Source organism: Mixophyes fleayi, chromosome 7 (genome assembly GCF_038048845.1).
Source record: "Mixophyes fleayi isolate aMixFle1 chromosome 7, aMixFle1.hap1, whole genome shotgun sequence".
Taxonomy (NCBI): Eukaryota; Metazoa; Chordata; class Amphibia; order Anura; family Limnodynastidae; genus Mixophyes; species Mixophyes fleayi.
The window spans coordinates 144,568,362-144,588,543 of record NC_134408.1 but is presented as its reverse complement, the minus strand read 5'-3'; the positions used below and the strand labels follow the sequence as shown (position 1 = coordinate 144,588,543).

The 20,182-nt window shown below is 41.8% G+C and overlaps 1 protein-coding gene across 2 annotated transcripts; it reads right to left on the bottom strand.

Annotated features, from left to right (window-relative positions):
* Window positions 1–5,297: 5,297 nt before the first annotated feature.
* On the bottom strand, window positions 5,298–19,703 carry DES (desmin). 2 transcript variants are annotated; one of them, XM_075181010.1, is made up of 10 exons: window positions 19,049–19,703; window positions 12,794–12,854; window positions 12,601–12,696; window positions 12,256–12,417; window positions 11,598–11,723; window positions 10,500–10,720; window positions 9,992–10,035; window positions 8,889–8,971; window positions 7,553–7,584; window positions 5,298–5,599 (listed from the first exon to the last, which is right to left on the bottom strand). In XM_075181010.1, exons 1-9 carry the CDS (start codon window positions 19,582–19,584, stop codon window positions 7,579–7,581), a joined length of 1,335 nt encoding a protein of 444 aa, XP_075037111.1. In that variant the 5' UTR covers window positions 19,585–19,703; the 3' UTR covers window positions 5,298–5,599; window positions 7,553–7,578. The 2 variants fall into 2 exon arrangements, with proteins under 2 accessions (XP_075037111.1, XP_075037110.1); XM_075181009.1 differs by lacking the exon at window positions 7,553–7,584 and having other exon boundaries at window positions 19,049–19,701.
* Window positions 19,704–20,182: the final 479 nt, after the last annotated feature.

Below are 20,182 nucleotides of genomic sequence, written 5' to 3'. Positions count from 1 at the left end.
TTCCCACCGGCAGCTGCTGAGAGTGCTGCAGCTTTCCCTGCGAAGAATTATAGCCGGCGGCTGTTCTTTAAACACTGACGCGGCGCAATTCTTACATGTTACATTATATCACTTAATAGTGTATTATGTATATATGGTAATTCAATGGTCCTTATTTACGGAGCGCAAAAGGGGCCGACTAATGTGTTCAAAACAAAAAAAAGGTGCTTTGACTATAACCCAAACCAGTCATCCGAGGTCGGAACTGTGAATATTTTGGCTTTCTTTGCAGTAGTGGATTTGTAGTAAAAGATGATGGGATTGGTCTCGGTGATAAGGTCATGTCTGAGCGCTGGAGGAAAAGACCGGGATGTTTGTGTAGGTGAATATGATCCAGTATTTATTTCAGAGGTGTGAGTGTAATTATAGATCGTGATAATTTTTAAAGGGATCAACAAATCGGCTTTACAAGGCAATGGCCATTCTGCTGCAACGGGAGTCTTGTCGCCATGTTTGATCATTCATTATATCTATTTAAAGCTGGACGTTGCTCATGAAGTAGCCATGGACAAGGACAGAAAGTCTCACCTTCACTTCATTTTGTTGGCTGAACCATTATACAGCCTATGAATTCACTAAGAACGACTGACATCATTCGGAATGTTCTGCCACAGCAATATCACTGGTTCTTAGTGAAATGATACAATGTAATCTCCATTTCACACACTATCTTCCTCCACTGTAAAGCAAAGGCTTATGGTAATAATTTAGCTTCAGTGTAGACCTCAGTGACATCATCCTCTAAAGAACCACTGAATTTGTAATAAATAATCTAACATCCCTCCAGCATAATTTGCCTACTCTGTTTCCCTTTTCCCAATTTGACAGGGCTTCAAAAAGAAGCCCTGCTGGGTTAACACTGGCACCCTATGATGAGAAGCCTAACTTCGAAATGCCTGTCTCTGTTCTGGTTAAGCCAAAATGAGCAAGACTTGTCTGACGGAGTCCTAGGTACCTACAGTTAGACACTGAGCACCGGATTCACGTATGGACGCAACTTGCGCGCAACTCGCGGTTAAAAAAAGAGCACTGAACCTCAGCATAACTCCGCCTGTACTCAAGTCTGAGAGGATCTCGAGATGCGTTTCGATTTGAACCTGGTCGTAAGTACGCTCTGCCTAAGCGTTACATGCTGTATACGCACAGACGTATGTGCAATATTACGTCACATCCGAACGCATGCAAACAAAAAATATTTTAGCGAAGGAATGAACAACACATAATACTATAATCATTATTACAAATAAGCGCTGTTAAAAAAAACAACTATTTTTTTGCGTTATATGAATAAATCAAGACGTTCTTAATGCATACTGTACATGTAATGTGCTTACAGTCTCTTTTACTGGAATACACATGTTCTGTGCAACCTAGCGGCACGCATACGTGTAGTTTGCAATATGAAGACTATACCGTGTCATCACTATCAGTCGTCACTGACACTGCTCTGTAGCTGGTGCAAATGATACAGCTAAAAAATGCGTACTTGCAAGATACCCAGGACTTGAATAAACCGCATCTGTGTGGAGTGCCCTCAGCAAGCTCCGCGGGAGGTTTCTGTCCTCCCTGAGCTTACCCTAGGACACCTGCGTTACGGTTTGACAGGTGTACTGCCCTAGTCAAACTCCCCACCTACCACTGTCCTCGGTGCGAGTCGCTCAGCGTTGCCTACGTTTGTCTGCCCCTCTTCACCCCTGTTCTGCCCTTTAAGCCGTAGGCAGTCATGAGTGTCATTTGCACTCGACTTGCGTTCATTGGCGTAAGTCCTGTTCTGACACATGCGCAGGGTGAATTCATGCAAGATACGTCACGCAAATGGACTTACGTACGAACGTGAATAAGGCGCTGGATGCACAGTGTTAGGGAAACATAGAAACATAGCAATAATATCTGTGTATTTATTGCTAGCAGTCACAGTCTGATCAAGACCCCATGGGATCCTAGCAAGTCACTTGTCTGCTCCCCCCCCCCCCCCCCTCACCTTTTGTAAAAAAAAAAACACGGATAAAAATGGTTTACAGCATCCAGATTTAAAAAAATCTTATGTCATTTAAGTTTATCTGTTTACAACTCAAAATGCATTCAGGCGAAACGGTTCTTCTCTGTTGTCCCATTTCTAGAATAAGGTTAGTTATAGAAGGATTTAAATTCCCCATATTAAAAATAAAGGCAACATTTACCTGAATTAGTATCTATGGTCACATCTGAAATTTTAAATCTCGGTCCAATGCTCAACTATAGGATGAATGAAAATCTTATTTCAGGTGTCAGTGGAATTGGCTGTTACCAGGTTACCTCTATATATAGGTACATATCCCAATTCTTTATATAGAGGTCACAGTATAGTGGAGCACAGCTCTATATTACGTAAGTCGATAAACATTTTGAAGGGATCATTAACATATCTCCTCCAGTTGGTCACTTGAGTTGATCCAGTGTTCATGGATTTTGTACATTTTTTGTGTCCTTGATACCCCAACAAGTTGCTCTTCAATAACTGTTTCTCATTCAGGTCCTAATTAAGTAAGGAGTGTAAATGGCAGTACGTTGTCAAGAACCGGACCATACCCCACATAACGCAGCAACGTTCAATTAATCTTTGAGTGCGCACAGGACACTTACCTACGATTTGAGGGGCAGAACAGTATAGGGAAGAGGTGTATGTATGTTGTCAGTGTACAGTAAGAGCGCGCCAAGCTCAAACGCACGCAGCAGCATCCGAAACTAGCTTCGGGCATCTCTAAGGTACGTGTTTTTCAGTCGTATATCTTGCTCCAGTTACAGGTCTAGTCTAGTAGCAGATAACTAGTGATGATGGCTGTGTGTGCAGCTAGAACATGTGTTTGCAATCAGGAGCAAATGTAAATGTATTTTATGTACAGTATACAGTAATAACATCCTAAATAAATGTATTTTATTGGGGGGGGGAATAAAAAAACATCTTTTTTTTTATTATTTAATGTTTTGTCATTAATACTTTATATTAACAGGTCAGCAATCAGTTCTTGATGTTGATGTGTTGGAAGCAGGAAAAGTGGGCAAGCGTAAGGATCTGAGCGACTTTGACAAAGGCCAAATTGTAAATGGCTGGATGACTGGGTCAGAGCATCTCTAAATCAACAGGTCTTGTGGGGTGTTCCGATATACCATGGTTAACACCTACTAATACTGGTCCAAGGAAGGACAACCAGTGAACTGGCGACAGGGTCATGGGTGCCCGTGACTAATTGATTTGCAGGCCAAGTACACCCCTTCATGACAACGGTATTCCCTGATGGCAGTGGCCTCTTTCAGCAGGATAATGCCCCCTGCCACAGTGCAGACATGGTTCATTAATGGTTTGTGGAGCATTATAAAGAGTTGAAGGTGTCGACTTGGCCTCCAAATTGCCCACATCTCAGTCCGATCATGCATCTGTGGGATGTGCTGGGAAATCAGGTCCGAGCCACGGAGGCTCCACCTGGTAACTCAAGTACCCCTAACAGTGCAGGTTTTCCAGGTGACAGGTGATGTAATGATACCACCTGTGGATCTGTTACAATGTATCAGTCAGTAATGATTACACCTGTGCTCCAAGAAGGAGATTTGGAGAACCTGCACTGTTAGTTCTCCCTGAAGACTCTACTTGGGTAACTCTGCCACCAGGAGTTTTTCTCCTCACTTCTGTATGTAGCTAATGGTATCTTACACCATTTGTGAATAATAGGTCAGTTAGTATCGGAGGACGGTAATGTCAGTGACTTTGCGGTATAAGAGGGCAGTGCGGTTCGATTTCATGCCAAAAATGAAAAAAAGAAAGAGATGAAATGGGGGTCATGAAAATCCTGTGTTTCCCATGTGAAACTTTCTACTTAGTATACTTGTTTACATTTGAATCACCCCTCCTTTCTTTATCGGAATAGTCCATGTGACCAACATATACCCACTTGTATAATGCTGCCATTAACTGGTATAGGTGAAAAATTAATGCTGCCCTTTAAATGAACATTGTGTCACTTTCTACACTTCAGAAGCAATGAAACAAACGGATGCAAACACACAGACCTTGATACATTTATTGATTTACATATTGACTATGTATCCTTACTTGTATTGACGTGTGGAGTGTAAGATTACGTGTCTGCTACAATTACATTTTAGAATTTGATATGTATTTGATATGATGCACTTTTTAATTCTAACACGAGAAGTTCATCACCTAACAAAATGCTATCTATTAATATTGTGGGTTACAGAGAGAGCAAACTTATGTCTCACCAGCTGTTGCTGAACTATGTCCCAATCTCTGACTGTTAGGGCAGGCTGGGACTTGTAGTTCCACAATGACTGGAGAGCCAAAGGTTGATCATGTCTGTTCTAAGGGCTGGTTCTTCTTATCCTCTCTTTCCAGCATAAGAAAAGCTGTAGGAAACGTACCCAACTTCCTCTCAGACCACATTCAAAGGCAATTTCTTTGTATATTCACTATACCAAGCATGACAGTCAAGTTTATGCTACTTACATCCAATTTCTCCATATATGTGCATTCATTATCAGTATAACACTTTAACTAGTCCTCAGTGTTACTAAAATTACAAGTCAACTTTCATTTTCCAGCCTAATTGTATGAGTACTCTAGATATCAATGGATCAAACTGATGGATTGATCTATGTTGGTAACTTTAGTCTTCCAAACATTTTAATAATTACAACTTAATAAGCATTCCAAACGGGCACAGAAGTGGCTCTGAAGACCTGTGTTGCTGAATTCTTTTAGCATCTTGAAATTCCGTGAGCATGAAACTAATAATAAATGTGAATATTTCAAGTCATTTGCTTTCTACGTTAAATATTACAGCAACATGCAGTAAATGTGATCTGCCACAGGGTGGCGCAATAATCCTTTCTATAATACACACTACATTGATTTGTACAGGATCTTGCTATCATTTTAGAACGAGGTAAGAAATAATTTGGCATAGAAAGCAAATAAATTGAAGTCTAGGATTTTTTTGTAGATGTTATTGCTGCCTAACAGGTCAAATGTAATCTGCAATATAAATATTGAACAAATACAGAAGCAGATATCTGCTAAGCCATTAGGAGTGCTGGAAAGTCGATTTAAATATTGAAATGAGAGGTCTTATTCCTATAAAACATAGGACATGGGGAATTATATAGTAACTATAGTGTGGTATGTAATGGGATTAGCACACGTGTGTCGAAGCATGTGTTAAACAATTGGTGTGTTCCCTGTAAAACGAATGGGAATGCAATCATTTGTGAAAGTGTTTGTTACTTTATTGTTTCATTGCATCCTCTCTTGTAATGAGAAACCTCCAGGAGGGTACGTCATGACATAATTTCCCCAGCAGGGGGCGCCCTAACAGTCCTTGGTTTGGGGACAAGCGGTGACAGGGGTGAGAGATGTGAGATCAGGGTACAGCATGAGATGCCATTTGTCCAGCAGAGATGCGCTCAGGCTGTGCACTGTGGTCATTCTACGTTTTCTGGGATGTGTTAATCTTCATGAGTCCACTCACAGGACCTCCTGATGCTGCTGGGAAGCCTCACTGACGACCTGTGGGCACAAATGGACATGTTAAGGTTGCCAGAGGGTTCATGGGTATTACAGGGAGATGTGAGACTGAAGAAGGGAAACCTGAGCTCAGAGCAGGGGAACGTAAACTTTCATGGCTGTCATTGCGACTCAGATCTGGGTAACCTGTGGCTCACCAGCTGTTGTAGAACTACAAGTCCCAGCACTCCCTGCCTCTTGCTGGCAGTGGTATCTTAGTGCTGTTAGTACCATGAAAATGGATGTATTACTTACTGCTGTGTTTGTAGTTAGAGGTTGTTACAATAATGAGCCTCAGTTGGAATTAGTATTGTTGTCTACAGTATCACATCAGATGATCCATTAAATTGCACTGGGATATGTTTGGCTTATTATTGGGAAAACAAAAGCATTTTGCCATTGTTTTATACAGCGTCACTTGTGCTGAAATGTTATTTTTCTATTATTTTTGTTTTGTAAGAGCAAAAATAACTCTCCATAGACAGCGACAGCACCGGCTTCTGACTGAAAGTCACAGATTTATTGCTGTCACATATTTTGGGTTTTTTAATAATCGCGCACACACAAGAAGATGTCGTACGTTAGGGAGAGCTGGGTCGCCCACAGTCCTCTTGTCCTTCCCAAATAGACCCCCTTCGTTGCCGCTAGCAACTGCTGCAAATACACGTGGCATTGTAGGGGCAAATGTTGTAGGGGCACCTGTTAGTGGTCAATATCTGCCAACCGTCAGCCAGACAGTCCCCTTAAATCAGCACAAAACAGACGCACTTTGCATCATCTCTCTGTGCACGCGCTTCCTGTCACAGGAAGACGCACTCCTGATCAAAGTACATTTTAATGCTGAAATATTAAATTAAGTTATTTGCTTGGCACCTAAAGTTTCGGTTAGGAGTAGACTACAGTTTGGTGTTTTGGGCTACAGTTTATATCATTGGGGCAGCACGGTGGCTCAGTGGTTAGCACTTCTGCCTTACAGCACTGAGGTCATGTATTCAATTCCCGACCATGGCCTTATCTGTGAGGAGTTTGTATGTTCTCCCCATGTTTGTGTGGGTTTCCTCCGGGTGCTCTGGTTTCCTCCCACACGCCAAAAACATACTGGTAGGTTAATTGGCTGCAAACAAATTGACCCTAAACTCTGTGTGTTAGAAAATTTAGACTGTAAGCTCCAATGGGGCAGGGACTGATGTGAATGAGTTCTCTGTATAGCGTTGCGGAATTAGTGGCGCTATATAAATGGTGATAATGATAGCTTAGAGTCGAGTGTTTTGCGCGAGACTGAGGGTTATGACCAGGGTTGGTGTTAGCTTTACACACCCCAAACCCTAATTGAAACCCGGCTACGAACAAGTTTAACGATGTGATTTCCAATTAAAATTGAATTCCTAATTTACCATCTGTCCTGTAACATTATTTATTTCAGGACTGACTAAATGTATATAGGTGAACTATATGTGATTGTTTCTCTATTGACTGCAAAAAGGAATGGGTCAGTTATTGGTAATTATCCCCTCTTTTCCCTACCAAAGCTGTGAGATGAGTGATAGCTGAAAGTTTACTTTTATAACTTATGATAACTGATAATAACACTACGATATGATTAGAAGATGACTGATAAATAGGTGACAGAGGAATTGTTCATAGGTCTAAGTGACGGTCCTTACCTTTGTCTGCCCGTTCTTCTTAAGTGAATGTGGTAGGAGTGAGAGGCAGTGGTGGTGTTAGTGTGAACAGAAAGTGACACTGGATGCAGAGAACAGGCAGCGATACTGTGGGAGGGTTAGAGATGGAGGTGCGGAGGGATTACTGTGAAATAACTGTGTGAAGGAGACACGGCGCACAAAGTGCTGGGTGGTGTATGGGGAGGGGGAGTTGAACCTATAGTGGAAAGGTGAATTATAGGAAGAGCCACAGAGCGTTTGGGCCGTGAGAAAGGTTATGGAAAGTGTAACTTACCAGTGTCCCAGAGGATGGGAAGGTGCTCAGTTCTGCTGGGGCAACGAGAATAATGTGTGTGTGATACAGAAGTGGCCTCATACACCCGGCGTGGAAATAATTGACCAATGAAAAGAGGAAACGTTTCCAACCTCACAGTCATTGGTCCCCCATTTCCAGCCCTAACATATTGCACAGAAGTAGATAGTGACTTAAAATCTATAACAAACCACTACACAAAAACGTGTTCGCTTCATAGGTCAATAGAGATGACAGAAATAGGGGATCATCTAAAGTTGGGCACATTTGCGCACTGCTGTACATAGGAATAGACACACAGAAAGAAAGCGTCCAACCGTGATATTTGCTTTCACGTGTGTATAATTACACCTAACAAAAACGCAGAGAGAATAGTCTCTTGACAATTATTAACCATACTTGTCTACTCTCCCGGGATGTCCGGGAGACTCCCGAATTATGTGTAGGTCTCCCAGCAGACCACCCAACCTGGATATTGCCCACTTCTCCAATGTAATTGGCAGGGGTGAGGCTTTGACAACGCGAACTGGCGCAGTTTGCTTCATTATGACCCCGCCTACCCCGTGCTGCATGATGACACCAATCACGGCACTGCATGGCGGGCGTTGGCCACGATGACACTATTGTGTCGTCATTAGCAGTATGGAAATGCCAATCTTTTTATGCAAAAAACAAATTGACATTGACATAGTTCAAGTATGAATGAGCTGTATATACATTATGTCATGCTACATATACTGTATATTCATAGGTGCTAACATTTAACCTATTAGTATCAAGTCGCTGTCTATTAATGAAATGACTGATGTCCCGGTAACTCTCCTGATTGAACCGACAGTCTGTCTCTTCCTGAGACTCACACACAGTCACTTATTATCTCCTGATGCGACTGTCCGTCTTCTGCAGCTGTTGTATCATTACTTTTAGAAACCCTGACGCGACAGCTGCTGGATCCCCCCGCCCCCCCCCTTCCTTGAACGGACGCTGTGTTTGATTGCGTCCTGTGCGTGTGTGTTTCAGTGTGTGTTCAGCGATCCCTATATAAAGCAGCGGCGTGTAACTGAGCTGGTGCCAGTGACTCAACAGAAGGTTCAAATGAAAACAGTCTATCATGGTCTGACATGTAATGACTGGAGACCGACGGCCCTGGTCCTCGGGGGGGGGGGGGGGGGGGTGTAAAGTGAGACAATTACTATTCTGGTATCTGAATTCAATTCAAAGCTTTCTTATTCATCACTGTGATGTCCGCCTATTGTAATTAGGAATCTCTGAACAGGTATTGACATGAATTACTGTTGGCTGACGACATGTTTCTCACCTCTCCGTCTCGGGTCTCAATAGTTTTGATCATGACTGTTTTTTTGGTGTGAATTTCAGAAGATCTCTGCTCTGGGCTGGTCTCTGTGGACGACATACATACAGTGATCAGAAACACACACAGTGACCAATGACAATACACCAACGATCATAACCATGTGCATTGACCAATGACCATAAACCTATCACCATAACCATGTGCATTGACCAATGACCATAAACCTATGACCATAACCATGTGCATTGACCAATGATCATAAACCAATGACCATAACCATGTGCATTGACCAATGACCATAAACCTATGACCATAACCATGTGCATTGACCAATGACCATAAACCTATGACCATAACCATGTGCATTGACCAATGACCATAAACCAATGACCATAACCATGTGCATTGACCAATGACCATAAACCTATGACCATAACCATGTGCATTGACCAATGACCATAAACCTATGACCATAACCATGTGCATTGACCAATGACCATAAACCTATGACCATAACCATGTGCATTGACCAATGACCATAAACCTATGACCATAACCATGTGCATTGACCAATGACCATAAACCTATGACCATAACCATGTGCATTGACCAATGACCATAAACCTATGACCATAACCATGTGCATTGACCAATGACCATAAACCTATGACCATAACCATGTGCATTGACCAATGACCATAAACCAATGACAATAAACCAATGACCATAACCATGTGCATTGACCAATGACCATAAACCTATGACCATAACCATGTGCATTGACCAATGACCATAAACCAATGACAATAAACCTATGACCATAATCATATGCATTGACCAATGACCATGGACTCGAGCAGTGATGGTAAACACGTGCATTGATCAATGACTATAACCATGTGTCACAACTCTCCAGTTACACCGCTGTGAACCTATTATACCGCCATCATTCTTACTGGCACAGGCTGATACAGTTCGTGCTATTTGTTGCATTGGTCTTTGCATCTGTGTACGAAATATACACTGAAAATAATAGTATTTTAGTATATATAGTAGAGATATATATATATATATATATTATATCACAATAATGATAACAGACTTACCTCTGAAGCTCAATGCAGAATATGTCTGGATGGGAAGTGTGATCCTGAAACACAAAATGATATAGTTTAATTACACCACTACTTATTAACTGCAATTGTGTAATGAGAGCCTTGATAAAAGAATATTCGGATGGTGCCTACATAAACTGCACAAATATCAGATTATATGGAAAATTATTGGTGGGGATCGACAAGAGAATGCAAATTTCAGAAGACATCAAGGAACCAGATGGTCTTTTATGGAGCCAGGGAGAAGGTCGCCTTATTGGCATTAAAATAAATGACTCCCAAAAATAAGACGAAAGCAATTATTATTTTTTTAAGCATCGTTAAGGTCTAAATCTCAATACACCTCTGTTAATAAATAACAATATTTGATTTAAAAACATTCTTCATCTTTATACGAGACCAGTGTCTTCCATCTACTGATGTTGTGTATTGTAAAATATTTCTAAGAGCCCATTAAGATACTGTTGTCCTGGATGACCTACGTCTCTGAGCGCCTCACCTGCTCTCCTCTCCTTCCAGCAGTTTACGGTAAGTGGCGATCTCAATGTCCAACGCCATCTTGACGTTCAGCAGATCCTGGTACTCGCGGAGGTGTCTGGCCATCTCGTCCTTCAGGTTACGGATTTCCTCCTCTAGTCGGGAGATGGAGTCCTGGTACCCAGCGGCCTCTCCGTTGTACCGTTCCTCCAGGTCTCGCATCTGGCGGATCAGGGACTCGTTCTAGGCAAATAAGAGACCACATCAGCTGGTGTTTATAAACAGCGGGAAATGTTCAGAGCACAGAATGATATTATAATTCTGTGTATTTATAGAACATTTGCGTTTCCTGAGCAAACCGAGTTCCAGCAAATACATTTATACAGAAGCGCTATACCCGAGTTGTACCAAGCACGGTGGTTAAGTGATTAGCACTTCTGCCTTACAGCACTGGGGTCATGAGTTCAATTCCCGACCATGGCCTTATATGTTTGTATGTTCTCCCCATGTTTGCGTGGGTTTCCTCCAGGTGCTCCGGTTTCTTCCCACACTCCAAAAACATACTGGTAGGTTAATTGGCTGCTAACAAATTGACCCTAGTCTGTGTGTCTCACTGTGTCTGTGTGTGTGTTAGGGAATTTAGACTGTAAGCCCCAATGAGGCAGGGACTGATGTGAGTGAGTTCTCTGTACAGCGCTGCGGAATTAGTGGCGCTATATAAATAAATGGTGATGATGATGATGTAAGTAACACAACAGATGGAATAAATTGTGGTATTGATATCAACCTTTGCGTTACAAGCTTTATATATTTCTGTGCACCACAGAGACTGAAGCGTTAGTAAATTGACGGAAAAGCAAAAGGGATTTGCAAAGGATGAGTCTTTACTAAAAAAACAATTCTGTGCTTCCATCAACATCTCTTTGAGGCACAATGAAATAGAGCAAAAGAGAAATAGATTTCAACGCATGAAGAAAATGTCATTGTACCTCCATGGTAGGGACAGTATCGGATGGGATTTGGGGCAGATTACATTGTATGGGTTACATGGCCCAGTATAACACATAACCTCATTATTATTATAACATTCTACAACGGTCTCTCTTCTTTAGATACTTACAGTTCCCTTGAGAGCGTCAATCTCGCAGGTGTAGGACTGGATTTGGTGGCGGTATTCCATCAACTCCTGCTTGGTCTGGCGCAGATTATCGTGGTTCTTCTGTGCGGCCTGGTTGAGATCAGACACCTGGACAATGAAATACATTTCTATGTGTGAGATAAAAGGGAGACTTACAGCGACCAGTACCTATCACAGGAATGTGGGAGCAGACTAGCTGAGAGGGAAAAAACAGTTATAAGAGTAGCAGGGGCAAACGCAGGATTTGTAGAGGTGGTTTCCACACCACGCCCCCAGTGGGCGTGACCAGCATGCATGGGTGCGTGGCTATAATTTTAGACAGTGCTTGGTTGCTCTCCAACTCTTCCTATTCCCATAATATACATGAGCAATGCTGCATGCACTACTGTTAGGTGCTCGCAGCTCTCCCTTTTCAAGCAGAGCTGTGTGAAGTGGGGGCAGGGTCCAGCCACCTCAATCATACAGTGCCCCAGGCTTGGATAGGGGTTTCCAGGCACTAGGAAACCCCCCCCCCCCCCCCTCGGTTTGCCTATGAGTAGGGGGATCATTGGAGACAGAGACCTGATGAAATGTGGCACAATATAAAGGACAGTTAGAGGTCAGGGCAGCCCACGGACATAGAGACAGAGCTCCACCATACCTTAGACTTGTACCATTCCTCGGCTTCTGATACATTCTTGGCAGCAATGTTCTCGTACTGAGCCCGGATGTCTCTGAGGGCTGCGGTTAAGTCTGGTTTGGAAATGTCCATTTCTACCTGGACGTGCTGTTCTTGTAGCTGCGCCTGCAGATCACGGATTTCCTAGGGGTATATAAGAGTATCAGTATCTCAGCGACTGGAGACCTCCGGACCTTCACTGACAAGTGGTGACAGTTTCTGTCATTCATCAAGAAACTATTGTTTCGAAAACAGACCAGGACGTTTTGGCTCGACCCACGTCTCTTGCAGGTCATTACGTGAGCCTGATGTGGTGCCCACTCTTACCTCCTCGTGAATCTTTTTCAGGAATGCGATCTCTTCCTGCAGGGATTCAATGCGCCTCTCCAAGTCAATCCGGGCCAAGGTGGCAGCATCAACATCCTGAAGGGGTAGAAACATCGGACGTGAGACTGTTTTACATCTCGGACACTGACGGTAGACACGTAGAAGTCTTTTAAAAAGTGGAAATTAAACTTACTGCTCTGAAGGCCGACAGATTATTCTCCGCATCTTCTTTAAGTTGGATTTCCTCCTGCAATCTGAGAGACACACAAACCCGGTCAACAGGACATATATATAATAAATGACATAGGACATACACATATATCACAATAAAGCTATAGTTCCAACTCTCATTGATTTTGTCACACAACTGTTTCCACGGATACTACAAAAATAATTTTGTCCATGACATCAGCGTTAAAATATTGTAATAATTACAACGGAGTCATAACTAATTAGGCATATTTTAATATACAGTGAACATAAAGTGCCTATATTATCACTGATTGGGGATCATTGCAAATAAAGTCTCACAAGTTCTTAGCATTCAGCTGTCCGGGAAGAGTTTTGTCAATGACTATAATTCCGACACACAAAAGAAGAAGGGTCTCAGGACAAAGGACAATTTATTTATTGGGCAGCACGGTGGCTCAGTGGTTAGCACTACTGCCTCACAGCGCTGGGGTCATGAGTTCAATTCCCAACCATGGCCTTGTCTGTGTGGAGTTTCTATGTTCTCCTCGTGTTTGCGTGGGTTTCCTCCAGGTGCTCTGGTTTCCTCCCACACTCCAAAAACATACTGGTAGGTTAATTGGCTGCTATCAAAATTGACCCTAGTCTCTGTGTGTGTGTGTGTGTGTTAAGGAATTTAGACTGTAAGCTCCAATGGGGCAGGGACTGATGTGAGTGAGTTCTCTGTACAGCGCTGCGGAATCAGTGGCGCTATATAAATAAATGGTGATGATGATGTTGATGATTTATCAAAACGGGGTGAAAGGTCATTTTTTTATCGATGCTTAACACAGAAACAACAAATCACTTATAGAGGCAATTTATCAAGAAAATATCATCGGGATAGGTCAGAGGTCATTACAACATTAAAGTAAATACTTCCGCAATACTCGTTCACTAATCCTTCCCATGATAAGTCAGTACTATCGTCGGGGTAACAAGTTGATATATTGATATTTGATACTTTCTTTTAAATGTATTGTGATGGGCTAATACTCAGTGCTGTGTGAGATAACTGCAGACATTTCCCTGGGTCACTCCTACAGCTGGACGATAATTTGGTTCTTCCTGACTGTAAATCTACTTTGCGCAAGTTATTTTTACAATACTGACCTTTATGCACAGATGCCATTATCTGCTCATGTGCTTTGTGCATTATGATGGACAGGTCCCTTTAAATAGGAGAAGGCTGCAGCTATTTATATAAGAGATAGGACAGAAGACATCAGGGACAATCCTCCGTCAGATATCCGCTGCAGCTGCCCTATTATGGGCATTGCAGCTTCTCCCCCTTATTTTAGGAATGGGCATGAGCTCATCCCAGAGAGTGTTTTATGTTCCTTAAGAGAAAATATCCCCCAGCTCACCATATAGGGAGCAGACACTGTGATGTTTCCACTGTCTGTGGGCTTCTGGTCTCCCTCAATGTCGATGTACCACACACATAGACCTCTCCTGCTATTTAGTGCTGAATTTGCCTCTGTGATGGGTAAGAAGTTGTCCCCCTTTCCCCTGGGCTGACTTTTGTCCACTCACATCCCAGCTGCCACTGTGAACAAGCGGCCAGTGACTCATCTCTAGGCAAGTCCGGGGGGACGAAGCTTATTTATAGACATTTCGTCCACTTAGTGCTGGATTAAAGGTTCTGTTCCTTGATTGGTCCTGTCCTCACCTCTCTCTCATGCTGTTAAGAATATGAATTTCCCCAAAAATAAATAAAATAATCCCATTTCCCAACAGTTTGTGATATCTCTCCTAGGAAGAGAACTCCACAAAAGTTTTTCGGTGGTTTGGCCAAATTTTTACTTAATGCCTTTATTTAGTTTAAATACGGCTATTTAGTGAGAAGAGCCTGGAGATGCGGGGCCTACACATAGTCCTCTAGTAATGACAGAGAGTCCAATAAGCAATATTTTGGAGGTAGCAAAATGCAGAGTTTAATCTTTACCTGTCTATGTCCACTATAATTGACGGAGAATCTGAGTTCTCAAACATGATCACATTACAATGTATGATAGGGGAAACCAGAATATAAGAATATAGGGCCTGATTCATTAAGGAAAGTAAAGTAAAAAATTGAGTATGTTTTCTCTTGGACTAAACCATCTTACAATGCAAGGGGTGCAAATTAGTTTTCTATTTTGCAAATAAGTTAAATACTGACTGTTTTTTCATGTAGCACACAAATATCAACTTTAAATTTCAGTGTACAAATAAGCTATCAAGTATTTGTGTTGCATGAAAAAACAGCCAGTATTTAACTTATGTGCAAAATAGAAAACTTATTGGCACCCCTTGCATTGTAACATGGTTTTGTCCAGGAGACTGCTTACTCAATTTGTTTACTTAAATTTCCTGAATGAATCAGGCCCATAGAATAGAAAGGTCAGAAAACAGGAGAGATTGAGAACAGCTATTTATATAAAATGTGTTGTCATTTTGACTGGTTATCATGTGCTGTTCATTGGCCTGTGGGTACATACTGACACCAACACTTGTCTACAAAAATTACTGTGACAGTAGTCATTGCAACGTTAATTAACTCTACGTGGCCCCAAAATGCAACTTTCTGCATTGTGAAAGCTGCCAAACACTGGAATAGGATTGTAATGCGCTACGGAATTTGCTGGCGCTATATAAATGACGATGATGATGATAGGATTTATCATAGAGCAGCACAGAGCAATCGCTTAAACAATACAGGGTCTGAGTCATTAAGGAAAGTAAGGCAAAAAAAAGTAGTAAATAAATTGTCTCCTGGACAAACCATGTTACAATGTAAGGGGTGCAAATGAGTTTATTATTTTGACTACAAGTTAAATACTGGATGTAGAGCACAAATATTTGATAGCTTTATTTATACACTGAAATTTAAAGTTGATCTAGGACATGTCCTACCCCAGCTATAAATCTGTCCCCACATTTTACATCGACCTCCCCCTCCAATGCCACATGGTTTTGCCCAGGTGCTTGGCTCTCCTTAATGACTCACCCCCATAGAGGTTAAACTGAGATACTTCTCTACTTTGATGGTTAGAATTCAGTCCATGAGCTCTGACCGTGACAGTGGTTTGGGATAGCCGTAGGAGCTCTGTTTCTACAATACAGATCTAAATGTCGCAGTCTATATGTGCTTCTGTCCTTTCTCTAGCACAGTCACTGTGTACTGTATACGTGACCTTCAGACTTCTCGGTGACAGATGAATTATAGCACCAGGCGTGGGTTATTGGTATAAATAGTTGCCATTTACCTAGAGATGCCCAGCTGTTGCTGCCTCTGACAGGAGATTGCATTTGTTACATAGTCATTGTGAGATCTGTTACACTGCTTGTACAGCATAGGGGTCTATGTCTGTATAATATACAATTATGGTGCATTATTTGTCAACATGTCGCACTACAGAGTCATATGCATAACCAAGACCGTGCTGAACTACATCTCCCATGATGCTTAGCTCACTGCATGTGGAAGCGTCTTGGTAAGTGCAGTTCAACATCTAGAGCCTCAATTAGTGTTGGGAATAAATCCAGAAAATGGTGCAATTTTGCAAAACCATGCAGCGCTTTCCGGGCGGGGATTTACAATGTGCGGATAGATTTAGGGTCGTGAGTGGGCGTGTCCTAGCTTAACTCTAAATTGCAGTCTAAAAGTAAAGCGGCCTTGTATAGTAAGCTACATGCAAAAGCAGCCCGTACATTCCTTGTGTGCAATTAAAAAAAACAAAAAACTTCCATTCGCACCCCTGACACAGCAACAAGGATTGTCCAGGTGCAAATTTGCATTCTTTAGTTGTATTTACTCCTAATGAGGTTCTGTGTGAGTATTTTCCAGGCTGTGTAAGATATGGATACATCTTATGCATCATGTATCTAACCCAGTCAGGTGTCTGATTTGTAACAGAGTTTACAGAACTTTTGTATGAACGTAGAATGATTTAAGTGCCAGTGATTGGTGTTTGCTGAGTATTTATGTATGTATGTATGGCATGGACACTAGACAATATTCTGCATTGAGCTGTGACCTATACATATTTTGGGTGTCAGAGTAGTGTGTACAGGGTTGGAACGCAGAAGGGTGACAGTCACTCACCAGACGGCTGTCAGTCAGCTCTGTACTCACACAAGTGTGTGACGGTCACTCTTTGCAGTACAGGCAGGAAGAGATGACAGCCAGTGACAGGAGGAAATCCAGGAATAGATGACAGCGTCTCACAGCAGGGTGGAAATAAATCCACTGTCAGAGAAACGTAGGGAATCCAGCTGCCCTCATATGAGTTTCCTATTTCCATAGAGATTGTTTTATGGCTCTGATCTGTTGGGGAACGTGTCTGTTTGCTCCCAAGTAGCTGTTAACTCCAAGAGCAAACCATTGTGTGTTTGTGAATATAGTGAGTTGTGTCATTTGTAGCTTGCTTAGTAAGACTTTTTTCAATGTTTAATTGCAACCAAAAGGAATTTGTGTCCCTCCGCGGCTGTTTCAGATTTGGGAATGGGACACAGGAACACACAAGGAAGAAACGTTCTGAAGCCACCTTATTACCAGGTCATTAATTACGAATGTGCAAGTAAAATTAATTATTAAACAACAATATTAAAAATTAAATATTCATTATATTATTTTAAAAATGTATATTATTTTGCTGCAATAAAGCTATTATTATTATTATTATTATTATTATTATTTTACTGTTGTTGCCCTTAAAGGAGGCCACACACACAGTCAGATCTTGCTGTTCATCTCAAGAGCTGAGTGAATGGGCCATAGTTTCGCTTGGCCATACGTGTGGTGGCCATATTGGATGACATCCATCCAATCATCTCTCGGCTCAGCATCTTCATCACATCCAGCTTTATTGCAGCCTCACAGGATGATCTGACATTCAACCAATATATTTATACAGGATCATTATCTGGTACAGTAGTCACGTTGTGGCCACACAACATGACATCCAATAGCCGATAATTGGATCTGATATCACAGTGTGTATGGTCAGATTTAGTCTCTCAATGAATTACTGACTCATAAACCAATGATCTGGTAATGTCTACAGAGGACCAAGGGGCCGTATAAATGTATAACCAGAGCCTGGCTGGGGAAGACTAGATAGAGAGAGAGACCGAGCAGAAATCACAAAGGTGAAAGAAGACGCTGACACAGAGACCAGAAAGAAGAGTGAATAGAGTAAAAGAACACAAAGGTGTTAGATTATTTCTTCTATATCTTCTATGTTATTTATACAGCATCATTAATGTGCATAGTTATTTATTATTCGTGTAAATAATATATTTTTTAGACTATGAATATAAATTTGTGTTGTGTGTTTATGTGCGACAACACCTCTAGAATCTACTATCGGCAGTAAGTACATTATTATTAGTAGTGGTATTATAAGTAATATTATCATTATTAGTAGTAATGTTAATATATATTTTAAGTATATTATATATATATGTGTGTGTGTGTGTGTGTGTGTGTGTGTGTGTAGGAGATCAGGAGAGATCAAATAGTTGTATAAATTATATAACCTCTATTATTATTATTTAATCAATCGTAGTATAATATTAAATATAATTTCTTGTGAGTAATTGATAAGTGACTGTTCACTAGGAAATCAGTTTGTCATATAGAACTATTCTCTTGAGTGTCACGTATATTCATTCACTAGGAGATCAGAGAAACACATATATAACTTGTTGCTAGGAGACCAGAGATCAAGTGTTCCCCACACGCTTAGATTGTAAGCTCTTTGTGAGTGCACCAAGTGTACCTTCTGTATTATGATATAGTATGTATTTCGTATGTGTCATGATCCCCGTAATATATCAGTGCTATATAAATAAAAGGTAATAATAAGAATCTGATTATATATATATATATATATATATATATATATATATATATATATATATATATATACGGTTCATTGAGAACCCACTCCCACATTCCTGGGAGTGTGAAACCCTTATATGGTGAGTACAGTGATATGGACACTGCAGGGGAGGGGGGTAGATGTACTGGTGAAGTTATAATGCCAGATGAGAACAGAGAAAATAACACATCTGAGACTAAGGAGAGAGGTAGAATTAACCCCTCATTTTCCTACCACACAAAGACAATAGCAGAGTATGAAGACTTGTCTCTCTCTGGTGTGTCCATCACCTCTCAAATTCTAGAACACCTACATCCTCCACTGTGACTTTACTGCTGCAATTTACTCACCTCTGCTTCAGTTTCTGCAGGTCATCAGCCAGGTTGTCCCTTTCCACCTCCACCCGTGACCTTTGGTTAGTAATGATGTCCACCTGGTGCCTCAGCTCCCTCATCTCTTCCTCGTACAGCTCACTGATTCTTGTTGGCTCTTTGCCTTTGAGACGGTTGACTTCGGCCACCAGGATCCCATTCTGCTGCTCCAGGTAACGGACTTTTTCAATGTAATTGGCGAATCTGTCATTCAGCTCTTGTAGCTCAACCTTCTCATTGGTCCTTGTCTGCAAGAACTCCTGGTTCATTGCATCTGCCAGGCTGAAGTCGAGGACATCTGTAGAGTAGCTCCCTCTTACGGGGGCGATCCTTGATGCCCTGAAACTGGATAGACTTGGGGCTGAGGCACGGGATACCTGGTACACTCTGGAGCTCAATGAGCTGGCGGCGCCTCCTTTTGATCCAAAAGAGGACCTAGTGTATGAGGGTGATGCCCCACCAAAGGTACGGCGGTAGGAAGACACCCGTTGGCTGGATGAGTATGACTGGCTCATGGTTGCTGTTGGGTTCGATGCGGAGAGCCTGGAGGTTTGGCTCTGAATGGATGAGGATCCTCTAAGTGGTATGAAGTGACAAGACCGAGTGCTGGCACTTGTCTATTTGTATATCCCTGACCAGTGACATCAGATCCCACCTCTTCCCGGAGCGCCCACCTCTTCTCATGACACCCTCTCCAACCCCCGCCATCCCACCCATCTCCCTCACAATCTAGTGTAGGATCATGTGCAATTGTCTGAAGAACAGCTGCAATGTCTCCGCAGGACGGGGAAGAGGATCAGGGGGATGGAAATAGCAGAGAGGAGAAGGAGAGAGAGTTTGTCAAAGTCAAAAACTACTTTCAGTTTTACTTAACCCTGTAGGATATCCTGTATGGCAAAGTTTTATCTCCTGTGAACTATGTTCTTGATAGACATATATTCAGTCATTCATGCATATAATGAGCCTGGAGTAAGTTATTATAGGGAATAGATTTTTATATAATTGTTACACTGTATTTGTCTTTTACAGAGAAGAATGAGATGGCTTTTTGGAAGTGAGCAAATGGCACAAGGACACGTCAGTCGTCTGCCCCGCTGTTCTGTTCCAACAAAA

Coding starts and splice junctions, on each gene's coding strand:
- DES (XM_075181009.1), bottom strand. CDS start 19,584: ATGAGCCAGTCATACTCATCCAGCCAACGGGTGTCTTCCTACCGCCGT. Junction 11,724..12,255: donor AGGAATGGTACAAGTCTAAG/GTATGGTGGAGC, acceptor TTCATTGTCCAG/GTGTCTGATCTCAACCAGGC. Junction 10,036..10,499: donor CTGGAAGGAGAGGAGAGCAG/GTGAGGCGCTCA, acceptor TTTGTGTTTCAG/GATCACACTTCCCATCCAGA.